This window comes from Ptychodera flava, chromosome 21 (genome assembly GCF_041260155.1).
Source record: "Ptychodera flava strain L36383 chromosome 21, AS_Pfla_20210202, whole genome shotgun sequence".
Lineage (NCBI taxonomy): Eukaryota > Metazoa > Hemichordata > Enteropneusta > Ptychoderidae > Ptychodera > Ptychodera flava.
In genome coordinates this window covers 18,074,548-18,093,913 of record NC_091948.1, presented here as the reverse complement: position 1 = coordinate 18,093,913, position 19,366 = coordinate 18,074,548, and the positions used below count along the sequence as shown (strand labels likewise).

The 19,366-nt window shown below is 41.7% G+C and overlaps 1 protein-coding gene across 1 annotated transcript; it reads right to left on the bottom strand.

Moving 5' to 3' along the window:
• Positions 1-6,099: 6,099 nt before the first annotated feature.
• On the bottom strand, positions 6,100-19,350 carry LOC139122233 (uncharacterized). Its single transcript, XM_070687660.1, has 2 exons — positions 19,077-19,350; positions 6,100-6,206 (listed from the first exon to the last, which is right to left on the bottom strand). The coding sequence occupies exons 1-2, from the start codon at positions 19,333-19,335 to the stop codon at positions 6,100-6,102; spliced, it is 366 nt and encodes a 121-aa protein (XP_070543761.1). The 5' UTR covers positions 19,336-19,350.
• Positions 19,351-19,366: the final 16 nt, after the last annotated feature.

Below are 19,366 nucleotides of genomic sequence, written 5' to 3'. Positions count from 1 at the left end.
GATCTTGCAAATCTCGCGAGTTTGTGATGTCATCCGAGATCATAAGCCCATGTGCAACTCATTCATTGATGCACCGTCCCTCCTCCCTCGTGGGTGGAGGGACGGTGATTGATGGCAGCCATATTTGCATGGCACAGGCCGTAACGTTAGCCACGGTCGGTCCCTCCATAGGGGCCGTGCATTAGGTAACCGACTTAGCTGTATAAACATGCCTAGGAACTTGAGGGTAACCAAGGACAGCAGAGTACTCTAAAGTTTTTATAGGAGGTGAGAATTCGCTTGTGTATTCCTCCCAAAGCAAAACGATCTATTGTTAGACTCAGTCGGACATGTACGTGTATCAGGCTGAGAACACATAAGCGTAAGTGTTATGGTGATAATTTTGACATCGATGAATAAATGTATGTCTGTCGCTATGTTTTCGTTTTCAAAAAATATAATCTTCATTGAAATCAGTGAACTGGAATAAAAGTTATGGAACACTGTCTCAGATTTCTTTCCTTTGAGCTTTTTATATGAAAAAAATCTAAAAAAATACTCCCCAAGTGCCACCAAATAACACTATTTTAATCTCTGTTTTTCAAAAGCTCCAATGGCAGGAGGGGGGACACCCCCTCCTGACACACCCCCGCGACCGCTAACGCGGTCGCTTGTGGTGCTTCGCACCACGTCTCGCCCTCTTTTAACAAAATCCTGGGGAGAAAACTGATGTGGAATACAAAAGAAATTAGTTCAGACCCATGACCATAATGACTATTCAAGAATCATTTTGAATTTGAAATTTGTAAGTGTTAAAAAATGCATAGAGGAATTGACTGACAAATATCTGTACACATATAGCATATTAGGTAGAAGGTCAAATTCCAAAACTCCAGCAATTCAAAGGTTCTGTATTATAAATCTTCAGTTGATGGTGATTATCACTTGATTGTCTGTGTCCAACAAACAGCAGTCACTATGATTGGCATTCTGATTTCTTCCATAAATTTGTAAAATTTATATATAAATTTATTTTTGATGATTTGCAAGAAAAAAACAAGAAGTTCATTCTCAACTTTAGGCAAAGATATTAAACTGTCATTTGTGAAATATATTTCTGGTACCCCTCCCCATCCAGCAGCTTATGCAAGCAATTAACTAACTAATAAAGTTGTGCATGCAATACACTAACTCAAGACATGTGAGAACATGGTAAATTTAATAATAATATGTGGATTGTGCTGTTCTTTGAAAATGACAAATTGTTGACATTGGAAATCAACGCTTAATTATATGTGAACGAGGAAATGACAATGATTTTGATTGTGCAGACAAAGTGATAATAGCCACCTAGACATAACTGATAAATGAGTGGTATGACATGAGTTTTGTGAACCTGACTAAATATGTGTGTATGACAGTGTGTGTGGTTCACATACAGACAATTTTAATTGACACTGATAATAAGTATCTGACAGTCTGAACATGAATGGCAACATAAAGAACTGTGTGTAAAGTTAAAGGCATTTCTGGCGATCCCTGGGATCGCCTTTGTTCTGGTCTGTAAGAGAATCATGGAGGTGTGATAGCCTTTTGTTTTCCATTGAAATTATAATCTTGTTGGTAAATTTTCTGATGAGACAATCTGGTGCTAACGAATGCATTTAAGTGCATAAATCTATATAATCAAAAACATGGATTAACAAATTATTGAAAGACACAAATAACAGTGACATAACAAAGACTGCAAGTGTAACACATTAAGTAAATAGCATAAACAACATTACAGCAGTGATACTGGTTATGTTTTGGCAATGATTCAGGCTGAACTACACATAATATGTCATTGATGTGAATAGTATATGTATTAGTATGAGTGTACGCTTGCGCCATTGTTCATGTCCCCTTCGAAGTCAAGTTCGGAGTTGGGGTGATAATGACTTGAAATACGAGACATGACATGCTTGTAAACGTGTCTACATTCTTGTATTAAACGATAATATCTCAAATGTCTGGACCGATGATGGCTGTGCAACGATCGATCGATATTTATAGGCGCGGCCACCATTGACACTAATGACAGGCACTTGCCAAGCACTTGGCACAAGTAAACTATGTCCAAACACAAACGCTATGTAAAACTAGAAAAAAAAAGAAAACGTCAGACAACATTAATACTTTCTCTTTTAAACGGTAGTTCTCTTTTTTGAGTTGTTGGTTTGCCCTCAAGGGATCAAATTTTATTTCAACTTTTACAAGGTACAGTGGTAAACAAATGAAGATACGAACGCGGAAGTAAGCTTCGTGATGTCCGCCTGCGCCTACGATCACATACAGAATTACCTTGTGGTGTTTCTATTTCCGTCGATACTGTTCGTTGGTCTGTAATCAGGATGAAGGGCATGGCAGAAATATCGAACGGTAGACCAGTAGGTGTTGAGCTGGTATATGAACTATGCCATATATCTAGTCATTTAAAATACTTCAGCTGGGCTACTCTGACGATGCATGTTCTGCAAAGCCGATCCAGGGATGCATGTTGTCATCCTCAAAGTACATGTACACACTCGATCCGATCGGAGACAGCTAAAGCAGTTCCTGAGATGTTTTTCTTTAAAACATCATAATTTGTACGACAAATATCCAAAGACACTGTAGGTAAAGGTACATTACTGTATGACGTCGAGAATATGCATGAATCGAAGGTTTTGGGACCCTTTTCTAATCTGCTAATCGAAACGCTCGTCGATCATACCATGCATCAGGTCACCAACCTTACTGTTGTAATATGACCTCTGACCTAAAATCTAGGCGATGTGATTGGCTAATAACAAGAAACTGGATATTAATATTCATTACCTCATTATTCCATATTTGGCGATCGGGGCGAGTGATATATGAAGGGTGTAACACTTGTGGTTTCTGAGTTATGGACAAATATGTATATTTGAGGTTAAAGGTCACCGAGGTCACATGACATTTTGTCAAAAAAAATGTATTGCTAAGTTATCCCTATATACCAAAAATCAGACCTCTAGCTCTATTGGCTCGCTCAAAATTAAATATGCGCATAATTAATGAGGTACAGGATGTGATGTCATAAGGTCTCCCATCATACCAAATATGAAGGGTGTAGCACTTGGGGTTACTTAGTTATGGCCATATATGTATATTTGAGGTCAAAGGTCATCGGGTCACATGACATTTTGTCAAAAAATTGTATTGCTAAGTTATCCCTATATACCAAAAATCAGACCTCTAGCTCTATTGGCTGGCTCAGAATTAGATATGCACATAATTAATGAGGTACAGGATGTGATGTCATAAGGTCTCCCATCATACCAAATATGAAGGCTGTAGCACTTGTGGTTACTTAGTTATGGACATATACGTATATTCAAGGTCAAAGGTCATGACGGATCACATGACATTTTGTCAAAAAATTTGTATTGCTAAGTTATCCCTATATACCAAAAATCAGACCTCTAGCTCTATTGGCTGGCTCAGAATTAGATATGCGCATAATAAATGAGTTGCAGGAAGATGCCAAGGTCAAAGGTCAAGTTGAATCCCCAAAATTGTGGAGAGCAATTTGGTCCCCTACTGGCCATTGTCCAATAGACGCTGGCTGTCTTGGACTTTAACATAGGCCAGAATAAGCCATTGCCATAGCTTAGCTGCATAGGTATAGGGGAGGTCAAAGGTCATAGAAAAATCAGAAAAATAATACTTTAAAAATCTTCTTCTGAAAATTGGCAAATCCTGTGACCTTGATATTTGGCATGAAGGAGCAAGGCTATAAGGTCTAACCAGGGTTAGGATGGTAGCGGGTCGAGTTGACTGGGGTCGAGTTGGTTAGGGGTCGAGATGTCCAGAAACCATGGTCATCATGCTTCCCATAGACTACCATGTATCACAAAAATTAAAACTGTGATAACTTCATTAATATGCAAGCCACGCCCACCAAAACCTTTTCAGTTCTAGCCATTTGAATTCTGAAGATGTCTACCAAATTTGACTGAAATACGTTCAGCCGTTTTTGAGATAATGGGGATACAGACACACGGACACACAGACACACACACACACACACACAGACCGACAGGCTAAACATATGCTCAAGTGTGTGAACACATGAGCAAAAAAAAATCATTCGATGACCTTTGTTTTATGATTAATTCATATAGCTGGTAAATATTTAGATATACTGTGTCAGACCTTTGTTTAGCTACTATAGACTATAGTCTATAGAAGCTATTGGGATGGGTATCCGTCCGGCGTCCGTCGTCAGTCTGTATGTATGTATGTATGTATGTATGTATGTATGTATGTATGTATGTCCGTTTGTGAGGCGTCCGTCCACTCAAATATCTTGAGAACCGCAGTACTTACTGATTTGATATTTGTTGTGTAGATGAAAAATACATTTTGAGAAACTATTTTTTTTAATTTTTTGATATTATTGAAAATAGGCAAAAAAAAGGTGTTTTTGGTAAAAAATCTTCTTCTTCATAACCGCTGGTCAGCAGCTTTGTTATTTGGTATACAGGTCCCTAGGGGTAACCCAACTTAGACTTGTTCAAATTGTGATGAAATATGCAAATCTGTATTTTTAAGGAATTTTTTTGTCATTTTTGGTCAAAATTTGACTTACATTGTATGTAATTCTTGTACTGTATAAACCCTATCAATTCACCCAGAAAAAAATAATTAATATGATTTTAAATAATTGAATTAATTAGGAAATCATCAAAGCCAAAATAATTTTAGTGTAGAATTATCAGAAAGTTCAACTTTTTTGACAGTTCATAGTGAAATGCTTACCATCTGGAGGATTAAAACATGTAAAGGCAACTTTCCTGAATCCCAACTTTGACATATTCTGAACCGTCATTTATTGTGCCCTGTATGTTATCTAAAAGAAATTGCTCAAAATAGTCAATAGAGATAGAGATAGAGATAGAGAAAGTTCTAATTTCCATTTATGGTTGACTTGGTAAGGATAAAATAAGATTACTTTTTGAGGAAAAAAATAGAGTGGTCAATAAAAGAGTGGTCAAAGTGATAGGGTTTTTATGGTAAAGCTGAGCTGTATAAAGATTCCTCATGTGCTATTTATAGCAATTATGCAATCTGTGTAAACAGTGCAATGAAAGTGTAACATGATTCCTTATAATGCTTTTGATGACCTTGAACTTCTTAAGTTTCAAACCTTTGTCTCTTCAGTGTGCTTTCTCTGAGTATGTACAGTCTCAACTTATTAAACAGAACTCACAATGTTAATCAAAGATATCCACCTTCTTCATCAATACATGTGTCACAAAAGGTTATTCTCTACATAACTCAACAGAGCTCTGTCAACTGTTGAGTTGCTTGTTCTTTCAAAAACCGCTGGTCAGACAGCTTTAATATTTAGTTTACTTGTCCGTAGGATGACCTTAGTGAGATAATTTCATACAGTCAGGAAATACTTAATTTTGTATCCATGTCTATAGTAGCTTCAGGGACTTGGCCCTATGTTTTGAGGAGAGCGATCACTCTGCTCGCCTACCACTCGCGCAAACAAAAATCCTGGAGAGCTTTTTTTCCACTCCCGTAGACCCCAATCAACCTGTACACCAGCAAGTAATAATAATTATATTATCATTTATGAGTGTATACATGTAGTTAAGGTTACCATGAAAAATTGCTGTTTTGTTTGGCATAAATGAGTTGTTGAGCATGTAAACTCTTACAGGTTCATGCTTTATTTTTTAAATCAAATTTTTATCAGCTTGTCTTTTTCAAACATGTAATTCTGAAAACATTATTAGGGTTTGTCTCCTCTTAATTCAAAACATATGGTATTAATCAAAAGTTTGATCGTTTTTAACTCGCCTTACTCTTTTCAAGGGAGCTGTTGAATCACTCGCCTATCACTCGCCTAGATGATTTCAGGGGAGTGAATTTTAGCTCTTCTGCCATTTTCAAAAAATATGCCCTGCTGCGTTAGTCTGGTAGAATATGTAAATACGGGTATATGCTGTGTTAGTCTGGTTAGTCTGGATTATGTGCCACAGTACCTTAAAACAACCTGCAAAACACATTATCACAATACTGCCTCATAGTAGAGATGAATAACTAATGCTTTTTACTTCTGGACATCACTGCACTGCCCCCTGTTTCATCTGAACCACCAGAGAAGAGTTTCACCATCCTGCTGATAATGCCACCAGTTTTTTTCTTCTCTGTGAGTGAATAAAAACCCTTGTCAACGGTAGGTAACCTCAGTGTTGTGGTTTTATTTTAAAACACACCAAACTGACATGTACTGGCTCTCTGATTACCAGAATCACTCACCCCAACAGGCTAAAATTGAATGTCTCACACAAATTAGAAAATTTCTATCCAGCTTATGTGAAACAGAAGGTACCAAAAGAGTGTGAGACATTCCATTTCAGCTGATTGATGTGTAGAAATAGTTTTCTGATGTCCCTCAAATACTGGCAAAATACAGGATAATATCATTCCCTGTAGGAAAAACAGTTTAAATTCATCCACATCCAATACTGTAGAAATGTGTGTACAAATGTACTCGGTGAGATGAATTTGTTTCTGTGTAGCAGATTTGAACATCATAGAGAGCTATGTACATTTGGAATCGAAGTCAGAAAATCATTTTAAAGATGGTCATACCAGGCCTGTAATTAAAATGTCACTCAGTAATGTTTTGATGCTTGAAGGCTTGTAGCTGTAGATATTTTCTGGGGTCAAATCTAACTTAAAAAATCCTTTTATTTGATTTAGGAGTTTGGATAATTTTTTGTCTACTTCGACATCCTATTTATTTTGTTCCGTGAGTCAAACCATTATAATTGGTTTACACTTGTGTCTTTTAGTAATGATGAATTACATTTCATTGTTATTAGTCCCCACGGACACCGTCCGGGGGGACTTATATGTTTGGTCATGGCGTGCGTTCATCCATCCGTGCGTCCGTGCGTCCGTCCAGATATCTCACAGATGCCTGGAGTGATTTCATTCAAACTTGGTACAAGATTTATCACCTATGCCATACATATGCATGTCAATTTGTTTACGATCCAATCTAATATGGCTGTCTTGGCAGCCATTTTGTTTCCTGTATTGATGTCAGTGGGTATGTTCACGCAAATTTCTCAGTGATGCTAGGAGCGTCGATGCCATTCAAACTTGGTACATAGATTACTCTATATGTTATACATGTGCACATTGATTTTTGTTTTGATCCGGTCTAAAATGGCTGCGTGGCGGCCATTTTGTTTCCTATATTTGACGACTGTGCGTTCCTTCACGTAAATTTCTCAGCGATACTGGGCGCGATTGCATTGAAAGTTGGTACTAATCCCTACTACATACCGGTATATATGCACGCCAATTTTTGTGATGATTTGATCATAAATGGCTAGGTGACAGCCGTTTTCTTTCCTGTATTTGATATCCATCCACAGGGTCCCCAGGTATGATCCACAGGCGTTCAATAATGAAAGAATATTAATGCTGTGTCTATGCATAGGGGCTCATGAATGCAGATATCTGAGATATTCCTGTGCCAATTCTTTTTAAACTTAGTAAAAGGATACCCAGGCGAAAGTGAACATGGTCAACCAGGAACTAACATGTTAGTTCATGGTCATATGACCATGGTGTACCATGTTAATTCATGGTCAACCATTGACGACCATGTTTGTTAAATGGCACAAATTACTATGGTCTACCATCGTCAACCATTGCCAAAAAACCATGGTCAGCCATGGCTATATGACCGCGGTCAACCATAGACGACCATGTTTGTTAAATGGCACAAATTACTATGGTCTAACATGGTCAAACATGGCCAAAACTCATGGTCAATCATGATCAACCACAGCCACCACCGCTGGTCAATGACAGGTGACCATGGTTTTTAAGAGTGTTATGAACTTGCACCAAGTTTGGGCAATAGTAAAAATATATATTTGCACAGAGAAGTAGAAGTTAAATTGTGTTTGTTTGTATGGAGTGTGCATGAAGTTTAGGGGGCGGGGTTCATATGAAAGGCATGGTAACTGCTGGTTCAACAAACAGCATACACACTACCTGTAATATTTCACGGTATTCAGATTATTGTAAATCCTGACATTGTCTTTTCCACAGCAATTCTGACAGTCAGCATGTGGTACATGACATCATTGTGCTGCTTCTTCCCCTGTATTGTATACAAATGATAGTTTTCTAAAGTGACATATAAATGTACCCAGTACCCAGTAACTCTTTTGATACGTTTACCTTGTGAGCAGCAGATTCTAAAATTCACCTTGGAGTCATGTATACAGATGCCAGAAGGTCTGAACAGCCATGAAAAAGTTGAGAGGATATACTTCCAACACGTCTTCATTCCAGTGGACACATTCAATCACACTTGACTGTAAAAGAAAAACCTTCTCAGGCAATAAATGTTTCATTAAAAAAACAATATATTACTGTACAATAAAACAAATATCTCTTCTATTATGAACATACAATAATTGTAGTTTCAACATGAAATGAGCTGTTAAATATATGTTTTCATTGTAAATATTAGATACAAAATGAAAACGTTTGTACTTTGATCTATTATACTGGATACTGAATGCAAAATATTAATGTTAGTAGAAAACATATCTATATATGTTGGAAGAATAACCAACATTTTAGGAAATGAATTATACATGAAAGTCTGTTGATAAATTCTGTCTGTTTAAAAATGCTTTGACAGATTATACAGATACGTCATCACAAAGTGAAACATCACAAATTTTTAACGAGTTCATGTAACTGTTTATAAAAATATACCAATATTGAATTTAGTATTACACTTGGCGCACGAGTTATCGGAACACTAAATTAGGTAATTACCCAGCAACTTGGCTGAGTACTTTGCAATTTGACCTGGCATTTACCTAAACAATAGTATGTTTTATGGTCTGAAGACTGATAGATATCCACCACAACTCAGCAGGCAGCTCCTCCACTGAGTAAACTGATATGCCTACACTGCAAAAAAACATTTTTGACTGGCAGCTGCATCATGTAGTTGATGGGAGAGTTTTGAGGGCCGGAAGAAAATGTTGTAAAGTGTAACTGAAACATGATTTGCCGCTGTCATTTTGTGTCCTGTTTTTGTATATATGCATGTTATTACCAGTTTTTTAATCACAATTACATACATTGAAGAAACACTGACTGTCAGAGCAACCATCCAATCATATGATAAAAATGGACTGTTCCATCAACGTTGGTGGTGGGCTCATGGAAGGTGGTAAATTTGACGAGTTTTGTAACTCTAGATTTACAAGGGATGCTGCGATGTTTCAATTCCAAATAACATACAGAGGCAAAACCTGTCAGGTTCAGGCCCAGGACACAAAATGAGTACAATAGATTGTGTTACATCATAATATTTATTCCCCCTTTTCACAATTTTCCCATGAACTAGATGCCAGTTGAAAATGGGTTGTTCCTGTGTAGGCATATCAGTTTACTCAGTGGGAGCTGCCTGCTGAGTTTGGTGGATATCTTATCAGTCTTCAGACAATAAAACAGACTCTTGTTTAGGTAAATGCCAGGTCAAATTGCAAAGTGCTCAGCTAAGTTGCTGGGTAATTACCTAATTTGGTGTTCCGATAAGTCGTGCCCTCGCTGTAAAAGAATAATATTTATAAATTCCTGGTACTTTGTTGATATCTTTTTTGGATTACACGTACTAAGTGCAATCTGATAATGGAATATACAAAAAAATGCAAAATCTGTCCTTTGAAAGACCTGGAACGGTAAGATCAAACAGATCACAATATTTAAAACGTGTATCAAATGGAAACTGATCAGTTAAAAAATGTTATGTTAAATTCACATATATATATAAAAATTTAACTATGAAAAACTTATTCAAAAACTTTGCAATTTTTGTTACATGTAGTTTGTTGACAAATAAATTTCACTTTATATATTTCAAAATGCCTTTCCTGAAAATGAAGTGTACATGGAAAACATGAGAACTTTGATTTGATGTTTTATCATTAGATGTTGAGTTTCAGCCAAAATAAACAAGGCATCATGGTAAAACAATGTTCAATTGCTACATGTAAAAATCAGGATCAGCTGAGTCTGTGGTGTCCTTCATGGTAAGAGCTGATGAACAGTAAAACTTGCACAAGAAATGAATCACAGTACAAACCATGCCACCACCCGCACTACTTGGAAAGAGAGTAGTTGTATCAAGTCCGAAAACATTTCTTCCATCATTAAGACATCGAATGATTGGCACCTGAGACGAGAATAAAACTGTATCATGTCCGATTTATACTATGTTATTCCTATGCACTGCATGCAGTAGAGTTGCTACCATAAGTACCATACCAATCCATAATCGATATGAACAGACATCACTTCTTGTCGCCATATGTTATCAACTTCTCAAAGAACAGTGTTGGTTTGAAATAGTCCCTAAGGTGTGGAAAGTGTCGAAGTAGCAAACTCTCAGTTGAAACGTCACGAAAAGGCTGGAAAATTCAACATGTCCATGGCCGGCCATACACTGTAAGTAACGGACATCCACTGATCGAAGTTTAACTTACATAAACTCTAAGTGTCTAACGCAGGCAACGTCCTTCAATCATTACAGTTGTTCTCCTAAACCTCTTCTGTGTTCCCTTCATCGTCGACTGAGAGAAGTAATCGACTATTTCTCCCAAAAACCGTGGCTTAATGGAGTGAATGATTATCCAGACTCACATATTCCAACACTGGAATTCAAAATGGCAACCTTGGCAAAATTGGCCAATCAGAAGTCTTGTTTTACAACACGTGATGTTGTAAGGTCAAAGTTCGAATACATGATGATCTGTTTGACCTGTGACCTCCTGGCTGCTGCCGCTGCCTTTTCAAACATTAGTTTTGCGAGAATGGGAGAGTATATTACTTTTATGCCAACTTTTATACACTATAAATCAGTCAGTGTACCTCTATGGCCTTCCGACATGTATGATTATGCAAGTAACTATCGTGAGTAGTCAGATTTTAAGCCAATTACCTTTCTAAATGTGTTTGCATGTATCAACGTAGGACAGTAACACTTTCTGATCGACACATGACTGAGGCAATGGCCTTATTTAGTGCTCGGTGCTACACGGCAACACAGAAAAACCTTGAACAGGGCCCATGGGCTACATTGCAGCTATTCAGTGGTATGACTTGTAACCCAAACAAAAAAATTGTAGTTTCTTTTCCTGAAATTCGTCACGGCTTTTTGAAACTCATCATTTAAAAACATTAATGTCCAGAGAAATAACCTTCATGCATTGATGTTTTTCAGTACATTTATTTCATATTCCAAGGTAATGGTTTGATAAATTTGTGCATTCCACAAATTGACCTATCTAATTTTTTTTTCAAAAAATAGTATTTCTCAAATCATTAATCCTTTGACTTTTCTTTTTCTTAAGGATTATGTGGTAATTTACAGTACATACCACCTATAACTTACTTCGATTTTGTTTATTTATTGAGTGATTATGATATTTGGTATCCTGTTGTCTTCATCGTTGGACACATGTGTTAAATTCTGCCTGAAAATATTCTTTATGATTTGTTGAAGAGAATTTTGCAATATTACAATTTAACCAAAATAAAAATTTAAAACATGGTCATCAAGAAAATTGGTCATTCTAGGACGATGGTCAACCATAGTTTATCATTGATAACGATAGTCAGAAATATAATCAGTCATCAAATAACATGGTTGACCATGGTTGCCGACAATCATGAACAGATCAGCGATGATAGACCGTGGTCAACTGTGATAGACCAAGGTATTTGACTGCTTACTGTGGTCTCATATCATAGCCAACCATGGTAGTTCATGGTCAAACATCAAAAACCATCAAATACCCTGTTGATCATGGTACATCACAGTTGACATTTCGCCGGGGCACTACACTATGGCATACATATGTAGGTTTATTTATATTGGTGTTGCATGCATAATTAGTTCCAATTTGCATAATGCGAGATTAGAGCGCTTTTTCTGGTACAACTGTGCCAAATTTGATAAAACTTTGTGCAGATGTTTTTAGTCCACACGGACGCCGTCTGGAGGGACTTGTAGTTTGGTCATGTCCATGCGTGCATCCATCCGTGCGTCCATCCGTCCGATCACGCAGGTATCTCAGAGATGCCTGGAGCGATTTCATTCCAACTTGGTACAAGGATTTCTTCATATGTCATACAGGTGCATGTCGATTTGTTTTGTGATACGATCCAATATGGCTGCCAGGCGGCCATTTTGTTTCAATTTTTTCATGTACACAGAGCCATAACTCAGGCATATCTCAACCGATTTTATTCAAACTTGGTACAAGGACATTGACCTATGTCATACACATGCATTTCAATTTGTTTTGTGATACAATCCAATATGGCTGCCAGGCGGCCATTTTATTACGATTTTTTTCATGTACAGAGCCATAACTCAGGCATGTTTCAACTGATTTTATCAAAGTTGGTACAAGGACATTGAACCAATGTCATAGATATGCATGTCAATTTTTTTTGGTGATACGATCCATCTGGCTGCTGTGCGGCCATTTTGTTACGATTTTTGATGTACAGAGCCATAAGTCAGGCATATCTCAACCGATTTTATTCAAAGTTGGTACAAGGACATTGACCTATGTTATACATGCACATTGTGTTTTGTGATACGATCCAATATGGCCGCCATGTGGCTATTTTATTACGATTTTTTCATGTCCTGAACTACAACTCAGATTTGTGTCAAGCGAATTTATTCAAAACTATTTTTATCACAGACTTAACGCAAAGAAACGACACGGAGTCAGTGTTTGGCCGAAATCCGGGGTTATGTATGTACCGTCACGGCGGGGGCGTCAAGGCGTCATGGCGGCCTGGACGGCGGTACCAGACTCCTGGCACCGTGCGTCAGGCAACGTGCTACCGGGCCCACTACAGGCCCATGACAGTACCCACCTGGACTTTATTGTGAAAAAGCCATCAAACCTGGAACTTTATTGTGAAAAAGCATCAAATTAGTGGAATACAATATTCTTTTATTGTGAGCTGCTACCCTGCAGCGAGGCACTTTTTTTTTTTTTTTTTTTTTTTTTTTTTTTTTTTTGCGGAGGGTGGGTGGGAATTTTGCGATGTGAACTTGAGCGTGGCAGAGATTGAAATGGACGAAAAATAGCTTTGAACACACTGATGTGCGCATGGATAATGACGTGGAAAGGGTGATGTAATTTGTTGAGATAACGGTAATCGAGGCGGTTGGTAGATTAGGTTACGTCTCAAATGCATCTAGAAGTGTAAGGTAGGTGACGCATGGTGACCCATACATGTCAAGGTCTAAACCCTTCCCCCGTGTCGCTCCAGACGTTAACAATGATTATAGCAAGCCATAATCACCCATTAACGCAAAGAAACGACACGGAGGCAAGTGTTTGGCCGAAATCCGGGGTTATGTATGTACCGTCACGGCGGGGGCGTCAAGGCGTCATGGCGGCCTGGACGCGGTACCAGACTCCTGGCACCGTGCGTCAGGCAACGTGCTACCGGGCGCCCACTACAGGCCCATGACAGTACCCCCCAAATTACGCCCAAGTTGCGGACATGCATGGCCGCAGCGCGGCCGCAATGCAGTCCCCCCCCCCGTGGTGACCATGCGCCACTGGGAAACGTCTCCTTATACATGTTCATTGTTCCTACATTTCGTGTCTCTACAGTTTGTATAGTGATATTACAACGTTGGCATTGTCCACCGCGAACTGAGTCCTATATCGAATTGCTGGCGTGTCGCGAGTGCCTTCGGCACTACGTCAAGGGTCTCCCGCGGCGTCTTGATGTAGATCTGGTACGCGTCACTCCGCCATCTGCCAAGTGTCTTTATGAGCCAGTCAGGCAAGCCGGCTTCGGCAGCAGTTGTGGCTGCACCACTGCGGAAACTATGTGTCGCGTACATTTTAGCATCGGAAATCCCTGCCTGGGTAAGCAGTTCCCGCAGGCATAGGTTCAGTCTTTGTCGCGTAAGCCATGTGCCGTCCGCGAATTGGAACGCCGGTTCTTCAGGGCACATGTATCCGCGGTTCCCGGTATATTTCCAATAGGAGCGGACCGCACACACAGAGGTCCCGGTCGGAGCAATACGGATGGTGTGCCCACGCGCGTACGGGTCAGTCTTCGATGACTTTATCCTGATTTCGATCACGTCCGTTAACACAATGTCCCGGGCGAGTAGTGTGGCGTTTACGTCGAATTCCGTAGGTGATCGAGCGGTGAACTCGCTTACCCTCAGAAAGCCGTAGAATGCCAGCGTGAAGCTTGCCCATACCATGAGCTTGTCGTTGCTGCACATGTCGGCACGCTGACGCAGGCATTCCTTGAGGCGACGGAGCAGGTCAATGGTGATTGGTAGTCGTGGCCGGCGCACTTCTCCAATGCTTCTCCTGATCCCTTGCAGTGTTCGTTGCAGGAGAGCGTGCGTTGTTACGTCGTCGCATACCCGCGCTCAACGTGGTGATGCATCACCCCGGCTAGGTACACCTTAATGGTTCGATATGCTAGTCCTCGATTTGCCAGGTTCGTAACGAAGAGTATGGCTGTCCTGATCGTGACAGGTAAGGTTGCTAGTCCGTGTGATGAGCAGAAATCCAAGTAACACTTTTGTCCTACCTGGTATGTGCGTCGCGTGTTCCCGGCCACACTGTTATGGATGTAGGCAGTTGCTAGTTCCGTCAGTTGTTGTGTAGCAAGCGGGATGGACATAGTCGCGTTGGTACAGGTGTGTGGCCGGCATCCGCTTCGGGCACCAATGCTCGGAACCTCTCCATCTGTAAACGAGAAAGTGCATCAGCAATTGAGTTATCAATTCCACTGACGTGGGCGATCATGACATGGAAATTTCCTTTGGCTGCCTCATAAAAGATGCTCCTTACTAGTTGCATGATGTCAGGGCATCTCGTAGTGCCTTTTTTCCAGATGTGCACGACGGTTTGATTGTCACAATGAAACAGCACTCGGCGGCCATGCCAACGATGCCCCCAAATTGAACAAGCGACTAGTATTGGGTACATCTCCTTCCATTCGATTGAGGCTTGGAGAGAGTCAGGCCATGCAACGGTGAACCAATGCCCAGCGTGGTAGCCACCGGAGCCTACAGTGCCCGAGGCGTCGGTGTAGAGGTCAAGGTCGCGAGAGGGGGTCCACTTTGTATCGAGGAATGAGGCCGTGCCGTTCCATGTCGGTAGGAAGTCGCACCACCATTTCGCGTCAAGGCGGAAAGCGTCAGATAGTGTGATCGTGTCGCGCAACTTGCGTACGGTTGTGCTTAAGTCAATCATGCGGCGGAGGAAGATGCGACCGGCGGGAATGCACTTGCATGCAAAACTGAGGGTGCCGATGAGGGATAGCAACTCCCGTTTAGTGCATGAGTGTCGGTGGAGCCAAGTGGGAAGTGTTTGAAGCAGGTCCTGTAGCTTGTCGTCGGGTAAGCATAGTGTCATTGTAAGTGTGTCCAACGTGATGCCAAGGAACGTCATGGTGGGTGATGGGCCTTCGACTTTTTCTGGGGCGATGGGTATCGCGAGGTCGCGGCATGTGTTGAGCATGGTGTCGAGGAGGTACTGGCATTGCGGGGAGTTGGGGGGGCCAGCGCCAAAGTAGTCGTCCAGGTAGTGCAGTAAGTCCTGAGTGTTTGCTCTGTTTTTGACGATCCAGAGGAGTGCTTCGGCCAGGCGGTTGAATAAGAACGGTGCAGAGCGAAGGCCAAAGGGGAGCACGCGATCGAAGAAGAACAGCCCTTGCCATTTAAAGCCGAGGAGGTGCCAGTCCGCCTTCCGTACCGGGCACAGTCGGAACGCGTGCTTAATGTCCACTTTTGTGATGAGTGCACCTTGGCCAAGTCTCTGTAATATCGCGACGGCATCGTCAACGCGGGAGTAGGTGAGGGTGTAGTCTTCCTTGTTGATGTAGTGGTTGACACTATCGTTTCGTGGTTGGGATAGGTCCATTATTATGCGGTGGCCGCCTGATTTTTTAGGCCGAAGTCCAAGCGAGTTTACGACGAAGTTTGGCAGAGGTGGCACGGCGAACGGGCCAATTGTGTGGCCGAGGCGCAGTTCTTTTGTTATGGCGGTGGTGACGGCATCCGGATCGGTCATTGCGGACTGGGCGTTGCGAGTGTAGCGTGGTGCGCGGTTCCCACCGAAGCCGATGTCGGCACCATGAGTGAGGTCGTGGATGAGGCTGGCTGTGAATTGTTTGTGCGGGTGGTCGTGCAGGGCAGCTGAGAGCTTAGTTAGGTTGATTGGCGTTGTCGGCTGTAGCGTGGCGATTGTCGCTGGTGGACGGTCGCTCCCTCGAAAGGGCTGGGGGTCTCTGATTTGATGCGTTGGTGGTGTTGCTGAGCACCGTGTTCGGTCGCGTTACACACGGAGCACTTGTGTAGTCTGCCATAGTTGCAGGGTGTCTTGCATGAGCCTCGGTTGAAAGATAAACATACCTGAGGTTGGTCAGACTGTTTCTTTTTCACTGGGCTCTCCCAGTAGAACGGGTTGGTGGTGCTGCTGCGTCGGTTTGGGCAGTCGGTCTTCACATGACCATGTTGACCACAGGCGAAGCAGGAAGGACGCAGGAGGTGTGGCTGGTTTTGGAAGTACTGGAAGTTGAGGTCTTGGCTTGGCTTGCTCCAGTTGGCCCTATCTGGGTAGCGGGAAGCGTTCAGGCAGAAGAATTTGTCACATGCAAGCCAGGCCTCCGGCTTGTAGGCAGCAGCTTTGGAGGTGAGAAAACGAAGGTAGTTGGCCATGGGGATCGCTAAATGTGGGTAGTAGAATGTTCGATAGGAGAAAAAAAATAAGAGGAAGCACTGTAACCAGGTGTCAAAGTCGTCGATGGTCTTCCGCTTCACCTCGGTTGTGAACGTGGCTACGCCACGGTTGTCTGGGTCAAAAGCTACTTGTGTCTTGGTAGCCTGGGATGAGTTGGGAGCTAGGGCATCAGGGTGCAAGTCACCAAATTCGATGAACTTACCGAGGTTAGCCAAGGCGTTGAGTGTTGACTGGTCGACGTACGGCAGGAGCAGGTCGGCTGGGGGTATTGCTGCTGAAGTATTGCCCGTTGGTCCGGCTCTAGGCGGTGGGCGCCATGGCGTTGCGTTGTGACCAGCTGGCTGGGCGAGTTGACTGTAGGGCGCGGCCATATTGCTCGTGTTGTTGTTATGAGGTGCGCCGCTAGCGGTGGAGTTATCCCGGATGTGCGCAGCGCCACCGCTGGTGGTCAAGGCTGGTGGGGTAGCTGTGATGGTGGGTTGGTAATCATTAACGTGATTAGCGGGATGATTACTTGGGTGGCCTTGGGTAGGTAGCGAGCTGGACGGAGCGGCGAGCGTCGCCGGCCCAGCGACGACGACTGAGGCAGGTGATAGTGCACCAACGGCTGTATCAGTTGGCTGGACTTGCAAGTTGGACGTCGGGATGGGCGCCGTTGCTGTGGCGTTGCTGGTATCTGGCTGCCGTAGTTCACGTCGGATTGAGTCAATGGCGCTTGCAATGCCGGTTTCTATCAGTTTGGCGATGTGGTCTGATATACTTGGGTCGGCTGCCGCTGCGGCTGTTGTCGGCATGTCGACGGCAGGGTTGTTGGTGTGGTTTCCGTCGGTACTGGCTGGAGTAGGAATTTGTCGAGGTGCGCTGGGCGTCTCTTTGTCCTCGTCGATGTACGGGTGGCCGCCCGGGCGTAGGCGCGGCCCTTGGTTTTCTTCGATTTTGGCATGGCGAGAATTTTGCGATGTGAACTTGAGCGTGGCAGAGATTGAAATGGACGAAAAATAGCTTTGAACACACTGATGTGCGCATGGATAATGACGTGGAAAGGGTGATGTAATTTGTTGAGATAACGGTAATCGAGGCGGTTGGTAGATAGGTTACGTCTCAAATGCATCTAGAAGTGTAAGGTAGGTGACGCATGGTGACCCATACATGTCAAGGTCTAAACCCTTCCCCCCGTGTCGCTCCAGACGTTAACAATGGTTAGTAGCAAGCCATAATCAACCCACTAATAAGAGGTCCTCTATCCTCTCTGAGGACCTGTAATCAAAGTACCCATTAACAAGTGGGGACTGTGTCATCAACGATGACTTGTTAACTTGTAATATAAGTGGCATTTCTATTAAATTATCATTTTTTTCATGTGTCACTTCTGCAATTTTTGAGAGTTTTGCTTCTTGTATCATTGCCCATCAATCATCAACCCAGTACCCTGTACTATGTATAGTACAACAAACGTCAACATGTCTGACCTAATTTGTATAATCTAAAGTTTAAAAAAACACAACAATAAAAATAAAAAAAAGCATGTCACTGCAAGAATTTTGTAAGAGATCAAGGATGAGAAAGAATGTTTTTTATTTGCCTATATACCTTGTTTTTAATTGTCATTAAGGGAAAAGACCTAGATAATATAATGCTGCACAGAACAAAATCCTGGAAAATGCAGGTCTACATTTTACTTTTACTATCAGATCCTTTGGCTTTTTCACCGGAAATAAAGATACTTTAGAAGTTCAAATGTATGTGTGTATTATTTGTTTTGATTAACTACATCAATTATGATTAATACAAGAAATACAGTGAACTTCTGGTTGCACTGGGATGGCCAAATTATTTAAGAGAAAAATAGTTTCTGGTCATTATTGCAAGACAAAATTTTTCCAAATATGAGAATTTTTTTAGCACACCATTCTTATTGTTTGAGAACATAACCTATCGACCCAGAAGAAACATTATTGTGATAAATTTCTGTGAAATACCCAGAATTATGTTGCTGTCCACCGGCCGCCATAAAGACTCCAGGATTATGTCAGTCCTCACATCCAAGTGTTTGCTTTGTACTTTGCTAATTCAAAACAAAACCTTAGATAACTTCCACATCATTGCTTATTATATGTAGTTAACTTTGTCTGTGTTCTCTAGCAATTTAGATATATCATTATCAATATGCCAAGCCATACATTAAAAACATCATTTAAATTCAAAGTAAAATAATGTCACCTTTCTGAAGCTCTGTTGCCGTGGTGACCGTGGCTGTCTCCTCTTCCTGTCCCTCCCTGACAGTCATCACAGGTTGTGTTGGTGTCTCCATCTCCATCTCAGGTTGTGTTGGTGTAGCTGTCTCCATCTCATTTCCCTCCCTAAAAGTCATCTCAGGTTGTGTTGGTGTGGCTGTCTCCATCTCACTTCCCTCCCTGACAGTCATCTCAGGTTGTGTTGGTGTGGCTGTCTCCATCTCACTTCCATCCCTGACAGTCATCTCAGGTTGTGTTGGTGTGGCATGTCTTTAT